Below are 25,981 nucleotides of genomic sequence, written 5' to 3'. Positions count from 1 at the left end.
TCGGTTGTTATTTTTTTCGTTTCCTCCCGTTCATTTTGAATACATACGTGATTTAAACATAAAATTCATCAAATATATGTAAATTAACAGATATATAACTGCTGTTTTTTTAAATAAATAATTACTGATCTTTCATAAAAGATCGTTTGAACAAAAAAGCATTATAAATTAAATTTCTGTACATCCTTATGTAGTTTACGCTTCATGGAAATATTCATGGAACATGCAACTTTGTTTAAAACTTTGGCAGGACTAGGAATCCATGTCCCACACATGGTGGGCGATCATTCTGTCATAGAGTCACACGACCTGTCGAGAAATGTCGACCCTGCTTTAGCATGTTAAAGACAATCGGAAAACTTCAAAGTTGATTTTATCCAGAATTTTTTAGAGTTGCATCGAGCTGCTTTTGTGGATTCATGTTTGATTTCTGAACTTCACCAACCATATATGAGCCATTTTGCGCGGCGAAAAAAAACACTTTCGGATTAAGTGGCCGAACTTGTAGTGTCCCAGCTAACAATATCATATGCTCCAATACCAGTGTTCTCCGTCCATGCAACAGAAATCGCTCGGCAGATCATTAGGTCACTCGACAAAATATCAATCAACACCTTAAAAGAGCATAATGGCCGCTATGGAGAGCTCTAGATGGCGTATAACTGGTACCAGGCGCTCCCGTGACCTTCTGTTGCTAACGGACGTCATGCCAGTGACAAAATTTGGAAATTTGTGGTAAGATCCTCTGCGACCAAACTGCTGAGGTCAGCGGTCCCTACGCTTACTCACTACTTAATCTAACTTATGCTAAGTACAACACAGACACTCATGCCCGAGGGAGAACTCGGACCTCCGACGGGGGAGCAGGGCGGACCGTGATAAGGCCCCCCCCCCCCAGACCACGTAGCTACCCGGGGCGACAAACCAGTGAAAAGCGTGTTTGTGTATGACCGTTGTACACTCAGGTGACAAAAGTGATGGGAAAGCGATAGGTACATAAACAGATGGCGGTAGTACTGCGTACACAAGGTATAAAAGGGCAGCGCATTGACCGGGCTGTAATTTGCACTCAGGTGATGCACGAGAAAAGGTTTCCGACGTGATTACGGCCATACGACGGGAATTAACAGGCTTTGATTGCGGTGTGGTAGTTGGAGCTAGACGCAAGGGACATTGCATTTCGGAAATCGTTAGGGAATTCAGTATCTCGCGATCCGCAGTGTCAATAGTGTGCCGAGAACACAAAATTTCAGGCATTACGAGGTGCATTCAAGTTCTAAGGCCTCCGATTTTTTTTCTAATTAACTACTCACCCGAAATCGATGAAACTGGCGTTACTTCTCGACGTAATCGCCCTGCAGACGTACACATTTTTCACAACGCTGACGCCATGATTCCATGGCAGCGGCGAAGGCTTCTTTAGGAGTCTGTTTTGACCACTGGAAAATCGCTGAGGCAATAGCAGCACGGCTGGTGAATGTGCGGCCACGGAGAGTGTCTTTCATTGTTGGAAAAAGCCTAAAGTCACTAGGAGCCAGGTCCGGTGAGTAGGGAGCATGAGGAATCACTTCAAAGTTGTTATCACGAAGAAACTGTTGTGTAATGTTAGCTCGATGTGCGGGTGCGTTGTCTTGGTGAAACAGCACACGCGCAGCCCTTCCCGGACGTTTTTGTTGCAGTGCAGGAAGGAATTTGTTCTTCAAAACATTTTCGTAGGATGCTCCTGTTACCGTAGTGCCCTTTGGAACGCAATGGGTAAGGATTACGCCCTCGCTGTCCCAGAACATGGACACCATCATTTTTTCAGCACTGGCGGTTACACGAAATTTTTTTGGTGGCGGTGAATCTGTGTGCTTCCATTGAGCTGACTGGCGCTTTGTTTCTGGATTGAAAAATGGCATCCACGTCTCATCCATTGTCACAACCGATGAAAAGAAAGTCCCATTCATGCTGTCGTTGCGCGTCAACATTGCTTGGCAACATGCCACACGGGCAGCCGTGGGGTCGTCTGTCACCATTCATGGCACCCACCTGGATGACACTTCTCGCATTTTCAGGTTGTCATGCGGGATTGTGTGCACAGAACCCACAGAAATGCCAACTCTGGAGGCGATCCCCCAAAACAATTCTCTCCACTTTCTCGATCATGTCGTCAGACCGGCTTGTGCGAGCCCGAGGTTGTGTCAGTTTGTTGTCACACGATGTTCTGCCTTCATTAAACTGTCGCACCCACGAACGCACTTTCAACACATCCATAACTCCATCACCACATGTCTCCTTCAACTGTCGATAAATTTCAATTGGTTTCACACCATGCAAATTCAGAAAACGAATGATTGCACGCTGTTCAAGTAAGGAAAACGTCGCCATTTTAAGTATTTGAAACAGTTCTCATTCCCGCCACTGGCGGTAAAATTCCATCTGCCGTATGGTGCTGCCATCTCTGGGACGTATTGACAATGAACGCGGCCTCATTTTAAAACAATGTGCATGTTTCTATCTCTTTCCAGTCCGGAGAAAAAAAATCGGAAGCCTTAGAACTTGGATGCACCTCGTAAATCTCACCACGGCCAACGCAGTAGCCTACGGGCTTCACTTAACGACCGAGAGCAGCGGTGTTTGCGTAGACTTGTCAGTGTTAACAGACAAGCAACAGTGCATGAAATAACAGCAGAAATCGGTGTGGGAAGTATGACGAACATATCCGTTAGGATAGCGCAGCGAAATCTGGCGTAATGGGCTATGGCAGTAGATGATCGACGCGTGTGCCTTTGTTAACAGCACGACATCACCTGCAGCGCCTCTCCTGGGCTCGTGACCATACCGGTTGTACCATACACGACTGGAAAACAGTGGCCTTCAGACGAGTCCTGATCTGAGTTCATAAATGATGACGGTAAGGTTCGAATGTGGCGCAGCCCCCCCGAAGCTGTGGACCTAAGTTGTGAACAAGGCACTGTTGCAAGCTGGTAGTGGCTCCATAACGGTGTAGGCTGTGTTTAAATGGAATGGGCTGGGTCCTCTGGTCCAACTGAACTGATTATTGACTTGAAATGGTAATGTTCGGCTACATTCACGGCCATTCACTGACTTCATGTTCACAAACAGTGATGGAATTTTTACGGATGACAATGCGCCATGTCACTGGGCCACAATTGTACGTGATTGTATTGAAGAACATTCTGGACTAATCGAGAGGTCAATTCGTGCACAAAATCCTGCACCGACGACACTTTCGCAATTGTGGAGGGCTACGAAGGCAGCATCCCTCAGTATTTCTGCAGGGGACTCCTTCGGCTTGCTGAGTCAATGCTACACTACTCGCCATTAAAATTGCTACACCACGAATATGACGTGCTACAGACGCGAAATTTAACCGACAGGAAGAAGATGCCGTGATATGCAAACGATTAGCTTTTCAGAGCATTCACACAAGGTTGGCGCCGGTGGCGACACCTACAACGTGCTGACATGAGGAAAGTTTCCATCCGATTTCTCATACACAAACAGCAGTTGATCGGCGTTGCCTGGAGAAACGTTGTGATGCCTCGTGTAAGGAGGACAAATGCGTACCATCACGTTTCCGACTTTGATAAAGGTCGGATTGTAGCCTATCGCGATTGCGGTTTATCGTATCGCAACATTGCTGCTCGCGTTGGTCGAGATCCAATGACTGTTAGCAGAATATGGAATCGGTGGGTTCAGGAGGGTAATACGGAACGCCGTGCTGGTTCCCAACGGCCTCGTATCACTAGCAGTCGTGATGACAGGCATCTTATCCGCATGGCTGTAACGGATCGTGCAGCCACGTCTCGATCCCTGAGTCAACAGATGGGGACGTTTGCAAGACAACAACCATCTGCACGAACAGTTCGACGATGTTTGAAGCAGCATGGAGTATCAGCTCGGAGACCATAGCTGCGGTTACCTTTGACGCTACATGACAGACAGCAGCGCCTGCGATGGTGTACTCAACGACGAACCTGGGTGCACGAATGGCAAAACGTCATTTTTTCGGATGAATCCAGGTTCTGTTTACAGCATCATGATGATCACATCCGTGTTTGGCGACATCGCGGTGAACGCGCATTGGAAGCATGTATTCGTCATCGCCATACTGTCGTATCACCCGGCGTGATGGTATGGGGTGCCATTGGTTACAGGTCTCTGTCATCTCTTCTTCGCATTGACGGCACTTTGAACAGTGGACGTTACATTTCAGGTGTGTTACGACCCGTGGCTCTATCTCTCATTCGATCCCTACGAAACCCTACATTTCAGCAGGATAATGCACGACCGCATGTCGCAGGTCCTGTACGGGCCTTTCTGGATACAGAAAATGTTCGACTGCTGCCCCGGCCAGCACATTCTCCAGATCTCTTACCAACTGAAAACGTCTGGTCAATGGTGGCCGAGCAACTGGCTTGTCACAATACGGCAGTCACTACTCTTGATGAACTGTGGTATCGTGTTGAAGCTGCATGGGCAGCTGTACCTGTACACGCCATCCAAGCTCTGTTTGACTCAATGCCCAGGCGTGTCAAGGCCATTTTACGGCCAGAGGTGGTTGTTCTGGGTACTGATTTCTCAGGATCTATGCACCCAAACTGCGTGAAAATGTAATCACATGTCAGTTCTAGTATATTTGTCCAACAAATGCCCGTTTATCATCTGCATTTCTTCCTGGTGTAGCAATTTTAATGGCCAGTAGTGTACTTCGAGTGGCTGCTCTGCGCCGGGCAAAATGAGGCCCAACATGATATTAGGAGGGAGCCTATGACTTTTGTCACCTGAGTGTATAGTATCAGTGCAGTAGACTGGGTCGACGTGGAGACGTGACAGAAGTGCGCAATCATGTCTGAATACGCTAATGAGCGCACGTGAACGAAGAAGCCTAGTTAATTGGAGTATCAACGCAGATTTTGCAGTCTGTCTACAAGAAACAGTATATCAATCGCAGAGATGTAACACGGCGTAGGAATAGTGGTCGTCAGAAGATCGTAAGCGACAGAGACCGGAGATGAGTGCTGTGGCTTGTCAGTAACAGTCGCTTTCAAACCCGACTGAAATTCCTGCTGTCACTGTATGTAGGTCCATCTCCAGTTTTCGAGTGAACATTGCGAATGGAACGTTATGCAATGCACTTGGAATCGGGTACCTCAGAGAAGACCATTGCACAGAGCGGTACATAGACCTGCACGTCCTCATTGGTCCAATCAACATAGAAACAGGACAGCAGTAATTGGGGGCGTGTAGCGTGGTCCGAAGAGTCGCGATTTTGTGTCTTTTTCAAATAACACGAGGCATCGAGCGTCACGACAGCAGAATGAGAACAATGTGTGAAGAGTACAGTTCAGGCGGAAAATGTCTCTGTGATGTTCTGGGGATTTTTTTTCGTATCACGATTTGACATCACTCAATCAGGTTACCATGAACAGGAACCAGCATGTAATATTAAGCGGTATTATCGAGATGTCTTCTAGAGATAATTAATTTTTTGTCCTGTGTTCTTACTACCCCCAGTCTCCATTTTGCTAGAATGACAGAATGTTAGAAAAGGGATATTTTAATCCATCCAGTATTATCTAGTGTGGCAGACTGTTATCATTCAGATAAATGACGAGTGGAAATGCAAAAGGACAGACCTCATATACGCCAGGAGAATTAAAAAAACTATCTACCTCATTTGAACATAACTTACTTGTATCCAAAACCTAAACTAAACTTAACTCCTCCCGAACAGGCGTCACTGGATGCGGATACGGAGGGGCATGTGGTCAGCACACCGCTCTCCCGGCTGTATATCAGTTTCCGAGACCGGAGCCGCTACTTCTCAATCAAGTGCTCATCAGTTTGCCTCACAAGGGCTGATTGCACCCCGCTTGCCAACAGCGCTCGATAGACAGGATGATCACCCATCCAAGTGCTAGCCCAGCCCCACGGCGCTTAACTTTGGTGATCTGACGGGAACCGGTGTTACCACTGCGGCAAGGCCGTTGGCTATATATATATATATATATATATATATATATAATGCCAGACCAGGAAGCCGACTGGTTCTAAGTAAAAATAAACAAATTTTTATTTCAGATGCCATTAATACAGAGGCATTACGTTTATTTTTCACAATACAACTGCCAAACCATACTAGCAATATTTTAGCTACAAGAACTGTACTCAACAAAAACCGTTTCATGTTTCTATTCAATTTTTTTTCAATTCAGGGAAAAAATCTCTCAGTATTGGCATCTGTTTCTTACGCAACACCATTCTTGGGTTCAGATGATGGAAAGTTTACTGTAAAACATCCTGTGCAGCTGAGGGAGAATGGCAACATCGTCATCAGGCATTTCAATATGCCTGGTCTTTCACATGAAGCGCTTCATGGCATGCATCTGCCATGTTCTTTCCTCTCTTGAGTACATTGACATTTGTCCATTCTTATGTTTGAGCGTGAGAATTTTTATGTAGCTATTTGAGGTTGTTGTTGTGCTCTTCAGTCTAGAGACTGGTTTGATGCAGCTCTCCATGCTACTCTATCCTGTGCAAGCTCCTTCATCTCCCAGTACCTACTGCAACATACATCCTTCTGAATCTGCTTAGTGTATTCATCTCTTGGTCTCCCTCTACGATTTTTACCCTCCACGCTGCCCTCCAATACTAATCTGGTGATCCCTTGATGCCTCAGAATATGTCCTACCAAGCGATCCCTTCTTCTAGTCAAGTTGTGCCACAAAATTCTCTTCTCTCCAATTCTATTCAATACCTCCTCATTAGTTATGTGATCTACCCATCAACCTTTGGCATTCTTCTGTAGCACCACATTTCGAAAGCTTCTATTCTCTTCTTGTCTAAACTATTTATCGTCCATCTTTCACTTCCATACATGGCCACACTCCATACAAATACTTTCAGAAACACTTCCTGACACTTAAATTTATACTCGATCTTAACAAATTTCTCTTCTTCAGAAACGCTTTCCTTGCCATTGCCAGTCTACATTTTATATCCTCTCTACTTCGACCATCATCAATTATTTTGCTCCCCAAATAGCAAAACTCATTTACTACCTTAAGCGTCTCATTTCCTAATCTAATACCCTCAGCATCACCCGATTTAATTCGACAACATTCCATTATCCTCGTTTTGCTATTGTTGATGTTCATCTTATATCCTCCTTTCAAGACACTGTCCATTCCGTTCAGCTGCTCTTCCTGGTCCTTTGCTGTCTCTGACAGAATTACAATGTCATCGGCAAACCTCAAAGTTTTTATTTCTTCTCCATGGATTTTAATTCCTACTCCGAATTTTTCTTTTGTTTCCTTTAGTGCTTGCTCAATATACAGATTGAATAACATTGGTGATAGGCTACAACTCTGTCTCACTCCCTTACCAACCACTGCTTCCCTTTCATGCCCCTCGACTCTTATGACTGCCATCTGGTTTCTGTCCAAATTGTAAAGAGCCTTTTGCTCCCTGTATTTGACCCCAATTACCTTCAGAATATGAAACAAAGTATTCCAGCCAACATTGTCAAAAGCTTTCTCTAAATCTACAAATGCTAGAAACGTAAGTTTGCCTTTCCTTAATCTATTTTCTAAGATAAGTCGTAGGGTTAGTATTGCCTCACGTGTTCCAACATTTCTACGGAATCCAAACTGATCATCCCCGAGGTCGGCTTCTACCAGTTTTTCCATTCGTCTGTAACGAATTCGTGTTAGCATTTTGCAACCGCGGCTTATTAAACTATTTTGAGGTAGATGGGTATAAGACTCTATATTTGGGGATCTTACAAGCCTGCATTGGCAACAACGTTTCAGCAACATCTTTAGAATCAAACAAGTCGGCTGCCATGCATTGAAATTACACGGAAAGTGTTTATAACTTTAACTGACTCAATAGCCTTGTGTAAACCTTGCTCAAACAAAGCCTTTCTTACCTTTCCTCTTTTCTCTATCACTGTAAAATCTCTGTCGCAGCTCAAAAAGCTGTGCCCAATCACCGAAAACTTTTATTGTCTCTTCAAACCATCCCAGGCTAAATGGTAGAGATCCTGATGCATGGCACTTGGAACTCTACTGGTAATCACTGCTTAGCACAAAGTCCATGTGCCCTCTAGTAATGAATGTTTCACACATTTCCTCCATGATTTGAAGCTTAGAACATGGATGTGGAGCATAATACAGAGAAAACAATGGTCTCAAAACACGTTTTATAAAAAAAATGGCACTTGGGAAGTTTTTCGTTCCACTCTTCAAATGTGCTAGGTGTAGTTGGCATTTCTGTTATTATAGTGAACAGCTTCAAGTGTGTTACTAATAGGAGAAGCGATAAGCTTGTAGGAGCCGTAGAGATTTAACCAGTTCAGTTTGCTACGCCCTCGGGGGAGCCTGTAACCCCTAGATGGAGAGTCCACGCGTGGTGGATAGGGGAATGCCTCCCAGATATGGGTGGTAGGTGGGAAATCAAATACTTCTGGCGGACCAACAGGCTCAGTTGCGTCTGATCCACAGTGGGCGGCTGCTAATAGCATCTGTCTGTATGTTAGGAGCGGCTACCATTTTGAGGGAAGGCAACGGGATACCACCCCGACATAATTCCTAGTGAACAACATGGATGGATGCATTCATTTCTAAATGTTCCGGAGTTTTAAATAGTTCCCCAGTTGGATCTCCAGGGGGAACAGTTCTAAATGGACCCACGTTAAGGATGAACACAAGGAAGAAAATTAATACTGGGACATGGAATGTTCGAAGTATATATGAAGCAGAAAAATTAGCAAATGTTATCCAAGAAATGACACGACTAAGTACTGATGTACTTCGTATAGCAGAAACTTGGTGGCCTGACAGTGGAATGTGTTCTACAGCTAGATGTACACTGTTTTATTCTGGGAATCAGGACCGAAACCATAGAAGAGTAGTGTGCGTTATTGTCTCAGAGCGCTATTCCAAGAGCTTTACGGATTTTTTGTCACTTTCCGATAGGGTTGCCTTGTTGAAGCTCAGTGCCAAACCAGTTAACCTCAACATTATTCAAGTATATGCACCAACTGCAGATGCAGATGAACAAGAAGTGGACGCTTTCTATGTCCAAGTCAAAGAAGTCTTTGCCCTTACAAAACATTACGAAATTAATATAATAATGGGAGATTTAAATGCCAAGCTAGGAAATGAGGACCTCGTAGGTCCTTTTGGTTTAGGAACACGAAACGAGAGAGGTGATCGTCTGTTACAATTCTGCCAAGAAGAAAACATGAATGTCACTAATACATCGTTCAGATTACCACAACGACGACGTTATACATGGAAATCTCCAGCTGACAACAAAGGCAATATAGTCCGTAACCATATTGGCTATAGTTTAATTAACAAGCGTTTTGGAACTTCAGTTACAAGAGCATCCACTTATCCTAGAGCAGATGTTCCATCTGACCACATGCTACTAGTAGTTTCTCTAAAAACAAAACCTGTAAAACACAAAAAACCAACTCAACAAAGGAAGATTGCTTACGAAAAACTCAAACAGTCTGAACTAAGAAGTGAAGTTAGCAAGGACATCATCAATATAATAGTGACAATGAAACCTCTGATTGGCCAAGAAAACAGTACCAGAGTATGAGAAGAGGTGAAAAATATTATGCTAACCACTGCTCGAGAAAAAATAGGCTATAAAACAAGATATCTAAAATAGAAATAGAAATGAATGACTGGTGAAATTCTTTCATTGATGGATGAACGGTGAAGATATAAAGCCCAGTTAGATCAAACTAAGTACAATAATACCCAGAAACTCATACAATCAAAGATTAGAGCAGCGAATGGCTACAACATGAATGTGAAGAAATTGACAGCTTGCTAGCTTCACATGACGATTTTAACTTACATAAAAAGTTAAAAGAAACTGCTAGGCTATATAGAAGCAAAAACATCTCCTTATTAACCAACAAAAATAATAAAATAGTTCTAGATACCACTGAGAAGGAAGAGATATGGGAAGACTACCCTAAGAACCTCTTTTCAGATGTTAGACCAAATGTTGAGATTTCTAGGAACAACATTTTAACAGGACCTCCAACTATGAAAGAAGAAATCGAGAAAGCTACCAAACACTCAAAAACAAATAAAATCACACGGTCTGATGAAATTCCAATCGAACTTATTAAACTCCTTGATGAAGAAGGCATCAAAGTCTTACACAAACTGTTTAACAAAATTTACGACACTGGTCATTATCGTTCCGAAAGGCTATTATCAACTTTCATGCGAGAAGATGTGACGATCACAGACTCATTAGTCTTATGAATCATTCTCTGAAAATATTTCTGAGAGTTGTCCATCAAAGGCTATAGGAAAAATGTGAGAAATTCATTAGTGAGACACAGTTTGGATTTAGAAAAGGTTTAGGTACATGAGAAGTAATGGCCGCACTACAAGTTCTAGAACAAAACTGCTATGATCTGGGTAAAAATGTAGGCCTATGTTTCATTGACTACGAGAAAGCACTCGATAGAGTACATCATAAACTCATGGAAATTCTGAAAAGAATTGATATAGATGAGAAAAATATCCGCTGTATAGAGAATTTATACTGGAATCAGACAGCGCAGGTTAAATTTGATAATGAGGTCACAGATTTGGTCAATATATATAGAGGAGTCCGACGAGGATGCATACTGTCACCCCTGTTATTTAACTTATACTCAGAGTATTTTCCAGGAGGCACTTGATGTAGAAAATGGCATAAAGGCTAACGGAGTGTATATCAACAACATTCGATATGTTGGTGACACTGTACTGATAGCTGATAATTTAGATGTTCTTCAACAACTCGTCAACATAGTAGGAGATTAAAGCAGTACTCTAGGTCTGAATATTAACATCAAAAAGACTAATTTTATGATTGTCACACGAAAGTCCGACTCATTTAAAGATGCAAATCTACGATTTGAAGGGTCTGTGATACAAAGAGTCAACAAGTTTAAATACCTCGGAACCTGGCTTTGTGAAGACTGTCGAACAGACTTGGAAATAAAACGTCGCATAGAGAACGCTCGAAACGCCTTCATAAAATTTAAGAATATTCTTACAAGCACAGCCCTAGACCTAAACCTTACAGTCCGATGTTCTTACAAGCACAGCCCCAGACCTAAACCTTAGAGTCCGATTTGTAAAATGCTACATCTGGTCCGTGCTTCTATATGGTTCCGAAGGATGGACACTAAAATGACAACAACGAAGAAGTTAGAGGTCTTTGAAATGTGGATTTATTGCAGAATGCTTAAAATACCGTGGACTGCAAGAATAACCAGCACAGAAGTACTGGAACGAATGAACGTGCAGCGAGAAATGTTGACAGTGCTTAAAAGAAGAAAGACTGCATACCTAGGACATATAGTACGGAACACCAAATACATGCTTCTGCAGTTAATAATAGAAGGGAAGATTGAAGGAAAAAGAAGGTAAGGGTGAAGAAGAACATCCTCGTTGGACAATATGAGATGCGACAATAAAGTAATGAGACTCATGAGCAAAAAAAATGTTGCTTACCGTTATAGTCAAGTTTAGTGCTGTCTCCTTCAAAGTAGTTCCCTTCTGATTGCACACACTTTTTCCAGCGTTTCTGCCACTGATGGTAACATTTCTGGAACTCATCTTCTGTAATATCCTCCAAGACCATCGTCACAGCTTTTTGGACGTCTTGTGTTGTTTGAAAATGGCGTCCCTTGACCGCCGTTTTGACTCTTGGAAATAGAAAAATGTCGCACGGAGCGATATCCGGTGAATAAGGTGGCTGTGGTAGTACTGAAATTTGTTTGGAGGTTAATGATTGCTGTACTGACGGAGCAGTATGGGATGTCGCATTATTGTGATGCAGAATCCCATTATCAGCAATGTTGGGACAGACACGAAGAACTCTTTTAGGAAGTCTTTCTAAAATTTCTTTGTAGTAATATTGGTTAACTGTTTGTCCATGAGACACCCACTCTTTATGAACAATTTCCTTGGAATCAAAGACGCACACAAGCATGCATTTGACTTTTGACTTTGACATGTGAGCGTTTTTTGGTCTGGGTGATCCCTCTGAGCACCATTGCGAACTTTGGCGTTTTGTCTCTGGATGGTATTGAAAAAAACCGACTTTCATCACCAGTGATAACACGGCTCATCAATTCTGGATTGATTTCCGTTTGCTCTAACAGATTGGCTGCATTTTATGCCAGGGAAAAACTTGAGCTCTTGACATAACCTCCTCTCCAAAAGCCTTCTGAAGCTGACTGTAAGTTGTCATCACGTTTTCACCCAATTTAACGCAAAAAGAAATGGCATACAGTTGTGCAATATTATGCGGTTCCATTTCTGTGACGAGAGACACAAACACTTGTTAACTTTTACAGCACAACTCACGACTGAGCTGTTGCATCGAAGACCAAGGTCAAAGATATTGTGCCTACGCAAGCCTGAAGGGTTGCCACATCTTGCAAAGAAAATCAGTCTCATTAATTTATTGTCGCATCTCGTATGAAGCAGTGGACAGGACTATGACGTGTAGACCAGCTATTACATCTGCGGTTCACGGAAGAAAGATTTAACATGTGGTCGCCAACATCCATTAATGGATATGCAGCAGAAGAAAAAGTTTGTTACGAGAGAAGCGACCATGATCCCACAATTGTTAGGTTTGGCAATGAGAATCAATCAAATTGTGGCGTGCTTTTTGTCGCGTCTGTTATGATTCCATGTGTGGGTCACTGCATTTACATGCGACATATCTTTCGAAAGACAAAAACCGAGTTTCGGAAACCGTTTTTCGCTGTCATGTTTACATGTTTAGGTCTGAAGCGGGTTTGCTAGCCCAGTTAAATACGGCGCCTGGAAAACAGCTATTACGTTTATGATTTAGTCAGGACACTCTGTATTTCCCTATAATTAGATGAGATATAAACAGCTTCAGTCTAATATTTCTTCTTATTCTACACTGTACAAAAAGCCACTCCGTCCTTATTAGCCGAATTTTTTTAGAAACAAGACGAAACCTGATAGCCCAAGCACGTTTCACAACCCGTTGCGTTTACATGGGAGCGAAAATCGATTGCGGAATTGGAAAACAGGCAACCACAAGAGGATTTCCAGAATTGATTTTGAAGTGCTTACATGACCACCCAGAAGCGGTATTGGGGAATTTATTTATGAAATGCGGCTTTGGGAGCCCAATGTAAACAGGGTATATGACTGTTTGTGACGATTAAGGTGGCTGCCTCCAAACTATGCTTCAAATGGCTCTAAGCACTATGGGACTTAACATCTGAGGTCATCGGTCCCCCAGATGTAGAACTATTTAAACCTAACTAACCTAAGGACCTCACACACATCCATGCCCCAGGCAGGATTCTAACCTGCGACCGTAGCAGCCGCGTAGTTTCGGACTCAAGCGCCTAGAATCACTCGACCAAACTGTGCTACTACTCTGTTCATCATAAGAATAAACCTATGTAAATAAACATAAACGCGAAGATTGGCCGAAAGCCGTAGCACACGTAGACAGGTGTTGCGCCCTTGGAAGTAGGTCTTACTTATGAATTAAACATATTATTACTAAGTTACGCTAAACGAAACTGTAAGATATTCAAATGTATTAGCAGCCACCAACGTTTTTCTTAATCACGCTTTAGTTATGTAGTTTGTATTCCAAAAATCGTGTATAGTCACAGCCTCTGCACTGTTGTGCTCTGATTGTCGCGCTGTGAAACACGCAGTATGAAAATGACTGAGGCTACTTCCTGTTCCGTAGGTGAAACACGCGTGTGGAACACGGTTAAAAAGTGCCGAGAAATTGGTTGTTCTTAATGTTTGTCATAAATTTACAGAGATAATCGGCTCTGCATTTTTCCGATGGAATGTATTAAATACAGTTTAGACGCCAGTGCATATTCGTGTACAGCGGAATGGGTAGCGTAGCAGTTTGATACACAAATCAGTAAATGCTTCGCTGATTCGTCTCGCCCGAGTCAATTTTTTTGTCGTTCAATTTAAATTACCTACATCTCGTAATTGTAACTTTCATCATCGTTTTTTATGAATAATGCACGTCTTCTTGTTTATAATCTCATGTTGTTGTTGTGTTCTCCAGTCCAGAGACTGGTTTGATGCAGCTCTCCATGCTACTCTATCCTGTGCAATCTTCTTCATCTCCAAATACATACTGCAACCTACATCCCTCTAAATCTGCTTAGTGTATTTTCTCTTGGTCTCCCTCTACGATTTTTACCCTCCATGCTGCCCTCCAATACTAAATTGGTCATTCTTGATGCCTTAGAACGTGTCCTACCAACCGATCCCTTCTTCTAGTCAAGTTATGTAATTACATATTGCACGCGAAATTCCTGTTTTTATTTGAAATATAATGTCTCAGTTATTGATATTTTATGAAAGACTTTTTATTAAAGGTTGCTAAAATTAAGAAAACATAACAATTAAATTTTTAAGGCAAAAATTAAAACTAAATACTCTGTTTTGGACTATGTCCATTGTTTTATACCACGAATGTAGATATATTTCGTAGAAACATGAAAAACAATCATTTCCACAGCATCGAGCGCACCATAAAAGTGCTGCATTTTTACGTTTGCCACTGTACTATTACAATATAAACCCAACAGAACTGATCTGGAGTCAAGTTAAGGGATTTGGCCCTAGAAATAACAAGGCTGTTAAGCTGCCAGACGTACTGGAACTAACTCACCCAGCTTTTTCCCATGTCCGAACGTTGGCAGGATATAGGATGCCACGTCATAAAAGAAGAGGAGAAAATGCGGCCGATGGGTGGCTTTGTGGATTCTGTTGTTGATCGACTCGTTATCAACGTAGCAGATGACAGTTCCAGTACTGAAATGTATTTCTCGGATTCGGATAAGGAAGGAGCTAAGAGGTTACCAGACCACTGACTGTAATTAATAGCTTCAGTGGCTTCAGTATTCAACAGTGCGGTGAAATCCCTGCTGTATGCTTTTGCGTCACACATAGCTCGATCAGAAAAATTGCCCTGTGTTTGTAAACAGAATACTATGTCAGGTGAGAACGCGAGTATTTTATACTTTCCGTCTGGTCACCTAAGAAGCACGCGGCAGTGCTGGAGTTTTGCCAAATATTATTTATATATGAAGGTGGTATCTGTTCTTTCGGACATGTCCGAAAGAACAGATACCATCGGTGACCATGCAGCTCGTTAAATGAAATTACAATGAAATGAATACCCCTAGCTGCATACAGAAGTTAATATAAGTCAATGGGGACAATTGAAAATGTGTACCCCGACCGGGACTCGAACCCGGGCTCTCCTGCTTACATGGCAGACGCACTATCCATCTGAGCCACCGAAGAGACAGAGTATAGTGCGCCTGCAGGGACTTACCTCAGGCACGCCTCCCGTGGGACCCACATTCCCAACTTACTGTCAGCACTATATCCATAGTGCCCCTGCCCATTATACCCATTACTCCCGGCGTTTTACCGATTCCCGTAAGAGTTCGGGCACTGTTTGCGCAACCGCATATATATATATATATGAAGATGGTATCTGCTCTTTCTTTAACTATATATAGTTAAGGCTCACCGGCCATTTGACCATCTTCTTCTCTGCGGATATACAAACATTGCCCGAACACTTACGGGAATCGCAAAAAGCCACTAGTGATGAGTATAATGGGCACAGTAGCTAGTGTTCGGTCAGAGGGCTGCGTGCTCTCTGTGATAAAAAACTGAGTCAAAGAATCTTGAACGGATGTCTTGTGACGTCCGCCCAAACCAAACTCAACGAACTATGAACTTAAAAAAAAAAAAAAAAAAAAAAAAAAACAGATGGATAGAGCGTGGATGGATTTTATTGTAATTTCAAATATTATTTCATCCTTTGTTTCTTTGCCCGTCTCTTTTTCCGTCTGAACTGCAACACTCACGTCAGTGCAGGCTAGTTGGACCTCTGGCTGGCCAGTGCAGTCCAAGTTTAACGCGCCGGCAAAGCTGTTCAAATGGCTGAGCACTACGGGACTTAATATCTGAGGTCATCAGTCCCCTTGAACTTATAACTACTTAAACCTAACTAACCTAAGGACATCACACACATCCGTGCCCGAGGCAGGATTCGAACCTGCGACGTAGCGGTCGCGCGGTTCCAGACTATAGCGCCTAGAACCGATCGGCCACACCGGTCGGCAGTAAAGCTGTGTCCCGCACATTATCGCTCAATCTATGTGGCTGTAACACAGTATAAAAAGTATCCTTATGACCGTACTTGACTGTACTGGTTACAACTCGGCTTCCGCTCCACGTGAAACGAAATCCAATGAGATTCAAGCAAACGCGGAAGAATACACGGCGTAATGTTTTCATTCGGGTTTGTTCTTATGATGAACGGAGTACAGTGGTGGTGGAAGTGAGCTGACCTTGAGGAAGCGCAGGTTGCTGAGGCGCAGCCGCGGGTCAGTGACTGGGGAGACGCAGGAGTGCGCCTCGTGGCCCAGCACGCCGTAAGCCTGCAGCAGGTCCGCGAGCAGCACGCCGTCGGCCACCTGGCGCGCGAACAGCGCCGGATCCTTGTCCACAGCCACGCCCAGCCGCCGCCACACCCACCGCTGCAGTATCTCGCCCATCGCCGCTCCTGCCACCGACACCAGAGGACTCTATCGGCCCCTCCCGGAACGCTACTCAAACACAGGCATCTTCACAATACTGGTCTAGCTCTTTACCCGCGTCAGATGGGGTTATATCTTCACTTTTGGCGTTACCGAAGACAAGTCGAATAGAACTCTTAGCAACAAATAATCCTGAGGTAATAACGAGCATCAAAACGGATCGGGGATTAGTGAACACAGGGTTGTCGCAGGGAGACTGAATATTGTAACCCCCAAATCCTCCAAAAATAAACGAAAAATATAGAGGTAGGGGTGTAAATGTGGAAACCCAGTTTGTTTTTGTAGTATAAAAGAAATGTTTACTTCTCTTTCAGCTTCAAAATTTAGCCACAGCTAATTCATAATGTTTTGGCAGTGAATGTAATATTATGACACACAAAAAATCAATATGTTAAAGATTGAAAAAATATTTTCTGCTTGCACAACAACTCATTAACTTTTCAAGAAGCGCGGGTGATGTGGAAACGCCTTAAAATTGTGGGAAATTGACTACTTCAAACGAAAACTATTAAAAATATTAGAAACTATTTTATTTTATATTAAATTTAAATCACACAAAAATACTTTTAAACGCAACTTTAATAGAAAAATGCGTCATAAGGGAAGTTCACTTGCAAAAATCGCATATGTAAATATCTCCTTCATTTCCGGCACACAAAGAGTGACTCCACTCCTCACACACTTTACACATAAGCCACAATTCCCCCCGTACGTCTTTGGAAAATGCGCCTCCACAAAAAGTACAAATGGCATCTTCTTCAGTAGGTTTTTCTTCCCGAACTGGGTGATCCAAATCTGACTCGCCTGAAGAGACAGTTGGTGCATTAGGCTCTTCACCTGAATCCTCAGATAAGCCTATTTTGGATGGTTTTGTAGGAGGAGCTTCACGTTTTTTCTTGCTTTTGGCGGGTGCCTTAGGAAGCTTCTGTTTACCCTTTAGTAAGGGGTCTTGAAGGCGTGTTTTATAAGGCGAAGATGTCAAAACAGCTGGCTTACGACCTCTGTTGGAAACCTTCTTCTTTAGAAGAGGGATCGACACGATATCTTGTGGAGACACACAGGTGTTTGATGAGGTATTTGACAACGATGTTGACCTTCTGCTTTCTCTTTGGCCATCTTCACTTGGGCTGTCAGTTGTCACAAGTCTGAATGCGTTCTGAGTGTCTTCTTGTACGAGGTCATTACTTCCACCTGGAGATGCTGGATTCTCATGTTTCTCTCACACTTTTGGCCTCATCTAAAGCCGACGTGGCAGCTATAAAGTCGATTTCTGCGAAAACAGTCCCGTCACACGGGAAAATTCCAGTCTACAAAAATCCTTTTGCAGCAATAGAACCAGTCTGGGGGCACTTTAGGTAGGCTATCCCAAAAAACTCAGATATAAGTGCCGGCTGCTGTGTCGCAACCATTGGCGAACATACTCAGCGTTAGGTTTTTAGATGCCCATAAAGGTCTTATCAAGTGGCTGAATTTTATGAGAGGTGTGAGGCGGGATGCTCAAGATTGTAACATGGTTCTCCCTTTGCACGTTCTATACCTTGAAGGTTTCTGGCATGACCGTTATGCCCATCAAGAATTAACAACACAGGAGATTCTTTTGAGTGCCTTAAAAATGAAGTGGTCACACCACTCAGAGAAGAGCTCAGTTTGAATCCTGCATGAAGGATGGCATTTACCAATTGTTCCAGGTGGTGCTCCTTTCAGTAGAGTATCAGTCCAGTTCTTCCTGGGGGAAGATCATCATTTGTGGTATAAAAGTACCGCCAGCACTCATACAGCATATGACAGTCACCAGGGATCCTCGCTCTGCTGATGTGAGGGCACCTACTTGACGTTTACCTTTCAGTCCAATTACATGTGGTATTATGCTCTGGACGACAGAGAGCCCAGTCTCGTCCACATTGTACACACGATCAGCACTATAGGAGTGTTTACTATACACAACTTCCAAAATGTCAAAAAACGTGTCTACAGCTTCTTTGTTGAACCCGTTTGCTCTCGAGAATGAGATCCCCATACGTTTGTGGGTTGTGAGTTTATTTCTGTGTCGTCTAAGAAAAAGGACAAACCAAGCTCTACCTGCAGCATTTGAAGTAAAAGGATGATTAATATTATTTCTTTCCGCCAGCTGATGTGTCATTCTCTTGACATCTAATGTGGTAAGGCCATAGAAGCGATTATCCATTTCAATGAGATACTGTACCAACTGTTTCTCAATAGCATCAGGTAGTACAGGTGTGGTGTGTGTACTGTAAGACCTTCGGTACACACACCATCAGATTATTTGACTTGTCGCTCTAACGAAGTAGGCGAGTGTCAGCAATATGTCTCGTGGTCTTATCGTGGCGTGTTTATCTTCTGCCGTTAGGTCAGACGATAGAAATGCCACTTGCACGCTTAGAGTAGAAGATTGACGGTGACCAACTTTAAACAAAACTTGATTAATTTTCACACACATTTATTAAAATAATAGCAAGCATAAAAATAACTTAACTTGGTTCCGGATGCTATTTACAATTGACAATCTGAAGTACCTTTGGTCTTGGTACGTTATTCTTATTCTCACATATATCTGATACTTGACAAAGTGTCTATAAATTTCTCTTCATGGCTATGTACAGGAATATGATAATCTTATTAGGCGCAGACTAAAACTTGACTATAGACAAATGCAGACTAACGCAGACTGACTAATCGGAGGTCTGTACACTCGTTATAATCAGGTATCACTGCGCGAGTGTGATCCGCAAGGAGAAAAGGTTCTACGTTAGCAGCAATCTCATTGGCTGCGTTACATATTAATACTCGGGTCGGCGGAAGCAGAATTTGCTCCGTCTCTAAGACAGCGCCATCTCGTAGTGCGGAGACGGACGAGCGCTGCGCCTGCGCTTTTGTGCTTAGTGGGGCGCGCTCTAGTGGGAAAGTTGTGTACGTGCTGACTACGCGGAACTATGAACACAACAACAGGCCTTCGTCAAAGTCTCAAAGGACCACATTCTTCAGGTGACATATCACTATGCACAAACCTTTGAAGTGTCGTCTGAGGTACACTGAAAACTTTTACTGCTCTTCTTAGCCCCATCTGCTTTGCTCTTAAGGCTATTATAGCCTTAATCATGTTTTCTGCATCCCACTTCCTTACAATAGCTCTTGGTTTCCGATCAGTTAGCTTTTGTGGTATCTAGAAACATACGTAAAACGTATTAGAAGTAATGTACTTGATGTCGGTATTGTGGACACGTTTCCACAAAGGACTGCTAACACCTTCTAAGCACCTCCCTTTATAAGCTAGCAGACGTAAAGAAAAATAACTACAAAATATGTAGATAAATATAATACCACAACTTACCTCGAAAAAGGTTTAGAAAATGCGCGAACGTAAATTCCATCACAGTCACGGCGTCTGTTGCTCAGCTGACTCCTAATCCTCTACCGTGACAAATAGGAAAACATTGCAACAATTTCTGGCTGCCCCGCTACAGTACAGTACTCAGCAGGTCAGATACTATACGTTTCCACATTACCCACACGTTTCCATATTTACACCCCTACCTCTACATATTAAAAAAAGCAGATAAAAATTTACTTGAAGCTTTCCTGAGAGACAATCTCCACTCATTCCAAATTAACAATGTAAGTACAGACCGGATGTGGCTTGAATTCGAAGAAATAATATCTGCAGCAACTAAGAGGTTAATACCAAATAAATCAACACACGACGCTGATCCCCCTTGGTACACAAAACGGTTCAGAACACCGTTGCAGAAACAACTAAAAAAGCATATCAGATTTAAACGGACGCAAAACCTCCAAGACATGCGATCTTTTACAGAAGTTCGAAATTTAGCGCGGACATGCATTAATCCTTATAATTAGATCTCGAATTTTAGGTAAAAACCTATTTTGTTCCTCTTTAAAGGCAACAAAAGTTGTAGATACACGAATTACGCCAACTTACCCGATTGAAAATGCCAGTGTTATAGCTCCTAATAATACCTAATTTCAAGTTAGTACCTGATTGCACCTAAATTTTTGAAATTCAATTAAGTAAAAATTTGTATGACTAACATTCACTCATAGTCTTCCCAGCTAAGAATTACGCAAATATTTTATCGAAAATTGTAATTTTATAGTACCTAAAATACCTAATTTCATGTTAGAACCTGATTGTACCTTATTTTTAAAAATCCTAAAAATACCTAATTTCATGATAGAAACTGACTGTGTCTAATTTTTAAAAATCCAGTCAGATAAAACTTGTATCACTAAAACTACTCTTCTGGTCTTTCCGTCTACTTACAAATCAGTAATTGAATGATAACTGGTTTGTTTGCATGCGTGAAGTGAACGGTCAAATGGGCCGGCAAGCCACAGAGGAGCCTTGTGATATGCCTCGGGCGCCTTCCTGCCCTGTCGGAACAGCCTGTTTAAAAAACCTGCACTGTCTTCATTCAGTCGGTCAGCGTGCTGCTTGGATGTGTATTTGCGGAAAGTCAAGCATACCGAAAGCAGCCAGCTCCAAAATCACCTCTGATTCTTTTTATCTGCTACGCCCACTCAGAGAACAGTGATGCCACTTTTTTCCCCCGAGTTAAATTGGACCACACACGTGAGAATGCAAAAATATTGTTTCTAAACGCTTAATGTAGGTTAATTTTGCCAAGTAGATCTCATACGTAAATTGTTCCACAAAGTATTTCTCATTTCTTTTCGTTTTTAGGTACGTTCTGAACAGAGGTAGCATATAAGTCAGCACGTTGCAGGGATTAAACACCAGGCAAATTTAAAAAAATAAATCAGAGTTGAAACAAACGTTTGTAACTAAATCAAATGCAACAAACAAGAACGAATTTCATCTTGACATGCGTTGAGCCATTGTTGTGGCAAACATACCATTCAATGCATTTGAAAATAGCCAGTTCAAAAGTTTTCTGGGGGATACTGCCACTGGAGCATTCTATCACAATCCACACTGAGAAAGATCTATTTAGATAGTTTATCTAAAAATACTTTGAACAGGATAAGGGAAGATCTAGGCGATTCATACATGTGGATCACTGTCGATGAGACAACTGACAGACAAGGTCGATATGCGGCTAATTTGACTGCTGGAAAGTTGGGTACTGACACTCGCTCCGTACCTCATCGGAACTGCAGCAGGGAGCTAAAAAAGACTAACTGGGAAACAACTGCTCACTTTGTTAATAAAGCCCTTAAATTACTTTTTCCCAACAGTCTATATGAAAAGAAAGTATTTGCAATCTACATAATGCTGTCGCATACATGATTGCTGCTGTTAAGTTGTTAGTATTTTATCCAGCCTTGTTCCAGATCACATGAATTGCCCATGCCCTGAATCGTGTAGCTGAGACGATACATCTCGATTTTCCACAGGTAAATAAGCTAGTTTCAGTTATCAAAAGGTTTTTTTTTTATTAAAGCACCTACAAGAATCCAGTTATTTCGAGAGGAACTTCCCACCGTACCACTTCCACCAGAACCCGTACTTAGTCGCTGGAGAACGTGGAATATTACAGCGAGCATTTGGAAGACTTTAAGAACATTTTCTTAAATTGCGGGAGAAGGCAGTTAGCATTACTTCAGCTAAAGATCTTCTAAAGGACACAACAATTTCCAAAGACACTGCATACATAAAATCCCATTATGCATTTTTGGTCGCTATTATTAAAGCTCTAGAGTGTTCAGGGAAACCAGTCTACAGGCAACTGCAATTGATACAAGAGGTGATAGAAAAAATCAACTTGGTCCCAGTGTCTATTGGTATGAAAGATAGTGAGAAACTAAAGACAGCAGCGCAAAAAAAAAAAAAAAAAAAAAAAAAAAACAAGCCTGACCACCCTCTGCACTGTGGCTGACATCAGGTAAATCAACAGAACGTGAGTGTGCGGTCCAATTGAGCCTAATACCGTCATTTCGTCATTTAAATACGCCCCGGTGACATCTGTTGACGTGGAACGATCATTCTCGGCATATAAGATGCTATTAATAAACAAAGGTTTTAGTTTCTCAACTGAAAATCTGGAGAAAGTGTTAGTTATTTACTGTGACTGTAGTTATGGACATGGACAATAATATAATGTGGATTTTTGTCAAACTATTTATCTTTCTAGACACTAAAATGTCAGATTTTGGTCACCTAATTTCTGATTTTTGTAATCTACACTCCTGGAAATGGAAAAAAGAACACATTGACACCGGTGTGTCAGACCCACCATACTTGCTCCGGACACTGCGAGAGGGCTGTACAAGCAATGATCACACGCACGGCACAGCGGACACACCAGGAACCGCGGTGTTGGCCGTCGAATGGCGCTAGCTGCGCAGCATTTGTGCACCGCCGCCGTCAGTGTCAGCCAGTTTGCCGTGCCATACGGAGCTCCATCACAGTCTTTAACACTGGTAGCATACCGCGACAGCGTGGACGTGAACCGTATGTGCAGTTGACGGACTTTGAGCGAGGGCGTATAGTGGGCATGCGGGAGGCCGGGTGGACGTACCGCCGAATTGCTCAACACGTGGGGCGTGAGGTCTCCACAGTACATCGATGTTGTCGCCAGTGGTCGGCGGAAGGTGCACGTGCCCGGCGACCTGGGACCGGACCGCAGCGACGCACGGATGCACGCCAAGACCGTAGGATCCTACGCAGTGCCGTAGGGGACCGCACCACCACTTCCCAGCAAATTAGGGACACTGTTGCTCCTGGGGTATCGGCGAGGACCATTCGCAACCGTCTCCATGAAGCTGGGCTACGGTTCCGCACACCGTTAGGCCGTCTTCCGCTCACGCCCCAACATCGTGCAGCCCGCCTCCAGTGGTGTCGCGACAGGCGTGAATGGAGGGACGAATGGAGACGTGTCGTCTTCAGCGATGAGAGTCGCTTCTGCCTTGGTGCCAATGATGGTCGTATGCGTGTTTGGCGCCGTGCAGGTGAGCGCCACAATCAGGACTGCATACGACCGAGGCACACAGGGCCAACACCCGGCATCATGGTGTGGGGAGCGATCTCCTACACTGGCCGTACACCACTGGTGATCGTCGAGGGGACACTGAATAGTGCACGGTACATCCAAACCGTCGTCGAACCCATCGTTCTACCATTCCTAGACCGGCAAGGGAACTTGCTGTTCCAACAGGACATTGCACGTCCGCATGTATCCCGTGCCACCCAACGTGCTCTAGAAGGTGTAAGTCAACTACCCTGGCCAGCAAGATCTCTGGATCTGTCCCCCATTGAGCATGTTTGGGACTGGATGAAGCGTCGTCTCACGCGGTCTGCACGTCCAGCACGAACGCTAGTCCAACTGAGGCGCCAGGTGGAAATGGCATGGCAAGCCGTTCCACAGGACTACATCCAGCATCTCTACGATCGTCTCCATGGGAGAATAGCAGCCTGCATTGCTGCGAAAGGTGGATATACACTGTACTAGTGCCGACATTGTGCATGCTCTGTTGCCTGTGTCTATGTGCCTGTGGTTCTGTCAGTGTGATCATGTGATGTATCTGACCCCAGGAATGTGTCAATAAAGTTTCCCCTTCCTGGGACAATGAATTCACGGTGTTCTTATTTCAATTTCCAGGAGTGTATTTCTATAAGTGATAGAACCTATTTTAGGTACCTAATTTAAGATTTTTAGATGCTAAAAGTCCGAGGTCTACTTATAATAGTTTCCACAACGGAACTTTATCTCGAAACCTGGCAGGAAATCCAAAGAGATTCTGGTCGTATGTAAAGTATGCTAGCGGCAAGACACAATCAATGCCTTCTCTGCGCGATAGCAATGGATATACCATCGACGACAGTGCTGCCAAAGCAGAGTTACAAAACATTCCGAAATTCCTTCACCAACAAAGACAAAGTAAATATTCCAGAACTCCAATCAAGAACAGCTGCCAACAAGAGTAACTTGGACGTAGATAGAAGTAGTGAAGCAACTTAAATCACTTAATAAAAGCAAGTCTTCGGGTACAAGTTCTCAGAAGATCAAAATAAACTGCAAAGCGATTTAGAAAATTTATCTGTATGGTGCGAAAATTGGCAGCTGATCCTAAATAATGAAAAGTGTGAGGTCATCCACGTGAGTGCTTAAAGGAATCTGTTAAACTTCAGTTACGCCATAAATCAGTCAAATCTGAAGGCCGTCAATTCGACTAAATACCTAGGAATTACAATTACGAACAATTTAAATTGGAAAGAACACGCAGAAAGTGTTGTGGGGAAGGCAAACCAAAGACTGCGTTTTATTGGCATAACACTTAGAAAATGTAACAAATCTACTTAAGAGACTGCCCACACTATGGCTGTTCGTCCTTTTGTCCGTCCTTTTTTGGAGTACTGCTACGCAGTTTGGGATCCTTACCGATAGGATTATCGGGGTACATCGAGAAAGTTCAAATAAGGGCAGCACGTTTTGTATTATCGATAAATATGAGAGAGTCACTGACATAATACAGGATTTGCAGTGGGCATCGTTAAAACAAAGGCGTTTTTCGTTGCGGTGGAATCTTCTCACGAAATTTCAGTCACCAGATTTCTCCTCCGAATGCGAAAATATTTTGTTGACACCGACCTACACATAGAGAAACGATCATCATAATAAAATAGGGGAAATCAGATCCCGCACGGAAAGACACAGGCGTCTTTTTTCGCGCACAGTTGGAGATTGGAATAATAGATAATTGGTGAAGATGGTTCGATGAACCCTCTGCTAGGCACTTAAGTGTAATTTGCACAACCATGTTCATGTAGATGTAGACAAATCCAAAGGACTGAGGTCAAATAATCTTGGAGGACTTACTTGACTCGCCCGACTTAGACCATATTGCCGCGTTAGATGTCTTTGAAGAACTGGAGCAAAATTCAAAAATGGTTCAAATGGCTCTGAGCACTACGGGACTTAACATCTATGGTCATCAGTCCCCTAGAACTTAGAACTACTTAAACCTAACTAACCTAAGGACATCACACAACACCCAGTCATCATGAGGCAGAGAAAATCCCTGACCCTGCCGGGAATCGAACCCGGGAACCGGGGCCGTGGGAAGCGAGAACGCTACCGCACGACCATGAGCTGCGGACAGAACTGGAGCAGCGAACCGTAGTTTTGTCAAGCTTTACGAGACGATCGGGGGCCGTTTGAACGAAGGTAACAAGGAAGAATAGTGTTTAATGTACCATCGACGTTGAGTTTATTAGAGATGCTACACACGATCAGATTACGGGTGGATGAGTAACGAAATCGGCTGTGCCCTTTCAAAGGAACAACCCCGACA

At 43.1% G+C, this 25,981-nt stretch overlaps 1 protein-coding gene and 1 pseudogene across 1 annotated transcript in view; both read right to left on the bottom strand.

Annotated features, from left to right (window-relative positions):
* The window catches only part of LOC124775675 (sperm flagellar protein 2-like), a 52,411-nt gene extending 35,763 nt beyond the window's left edge, over positions 1-16,648 (bottom strand). The window contains exon 1 of the mRNA XM_047250503.1: positions 16,442-16,648. Coding sequence (XP_047106459.1) covers positions 16,442-16,648 — 207 coding nt within the window. The remainder of the gene's footprint in view (positions 1-16,441) is intronic.
* LOC124778435 lies at positions 5,884-6,001 on the bottom strand (annotated as a pseudogene).
* Positions 16,649-25,981: the final 9,333 nt, after the last annotated feature.

The sequence above is a fragment of the Schistocerca piceifrons genome, chromosome 2, assembly GCF_021461385.2.
Source record: "Schistocerca piceifrons isolate TAMUIC-IGC-003096 chromosome 2, iqSchPice1.1, whole genome shotgun sequence".
NCBI classification, from domain to species: Eukaryota; Metazoa; Arthropoda; class Insecta; order Orthoptera; family Acrididae; genus Schistocerca; species Schistocerca piceifrons.
This window is presented reverse-complemented; position numbering and strand designations above follow the sequence as displayed.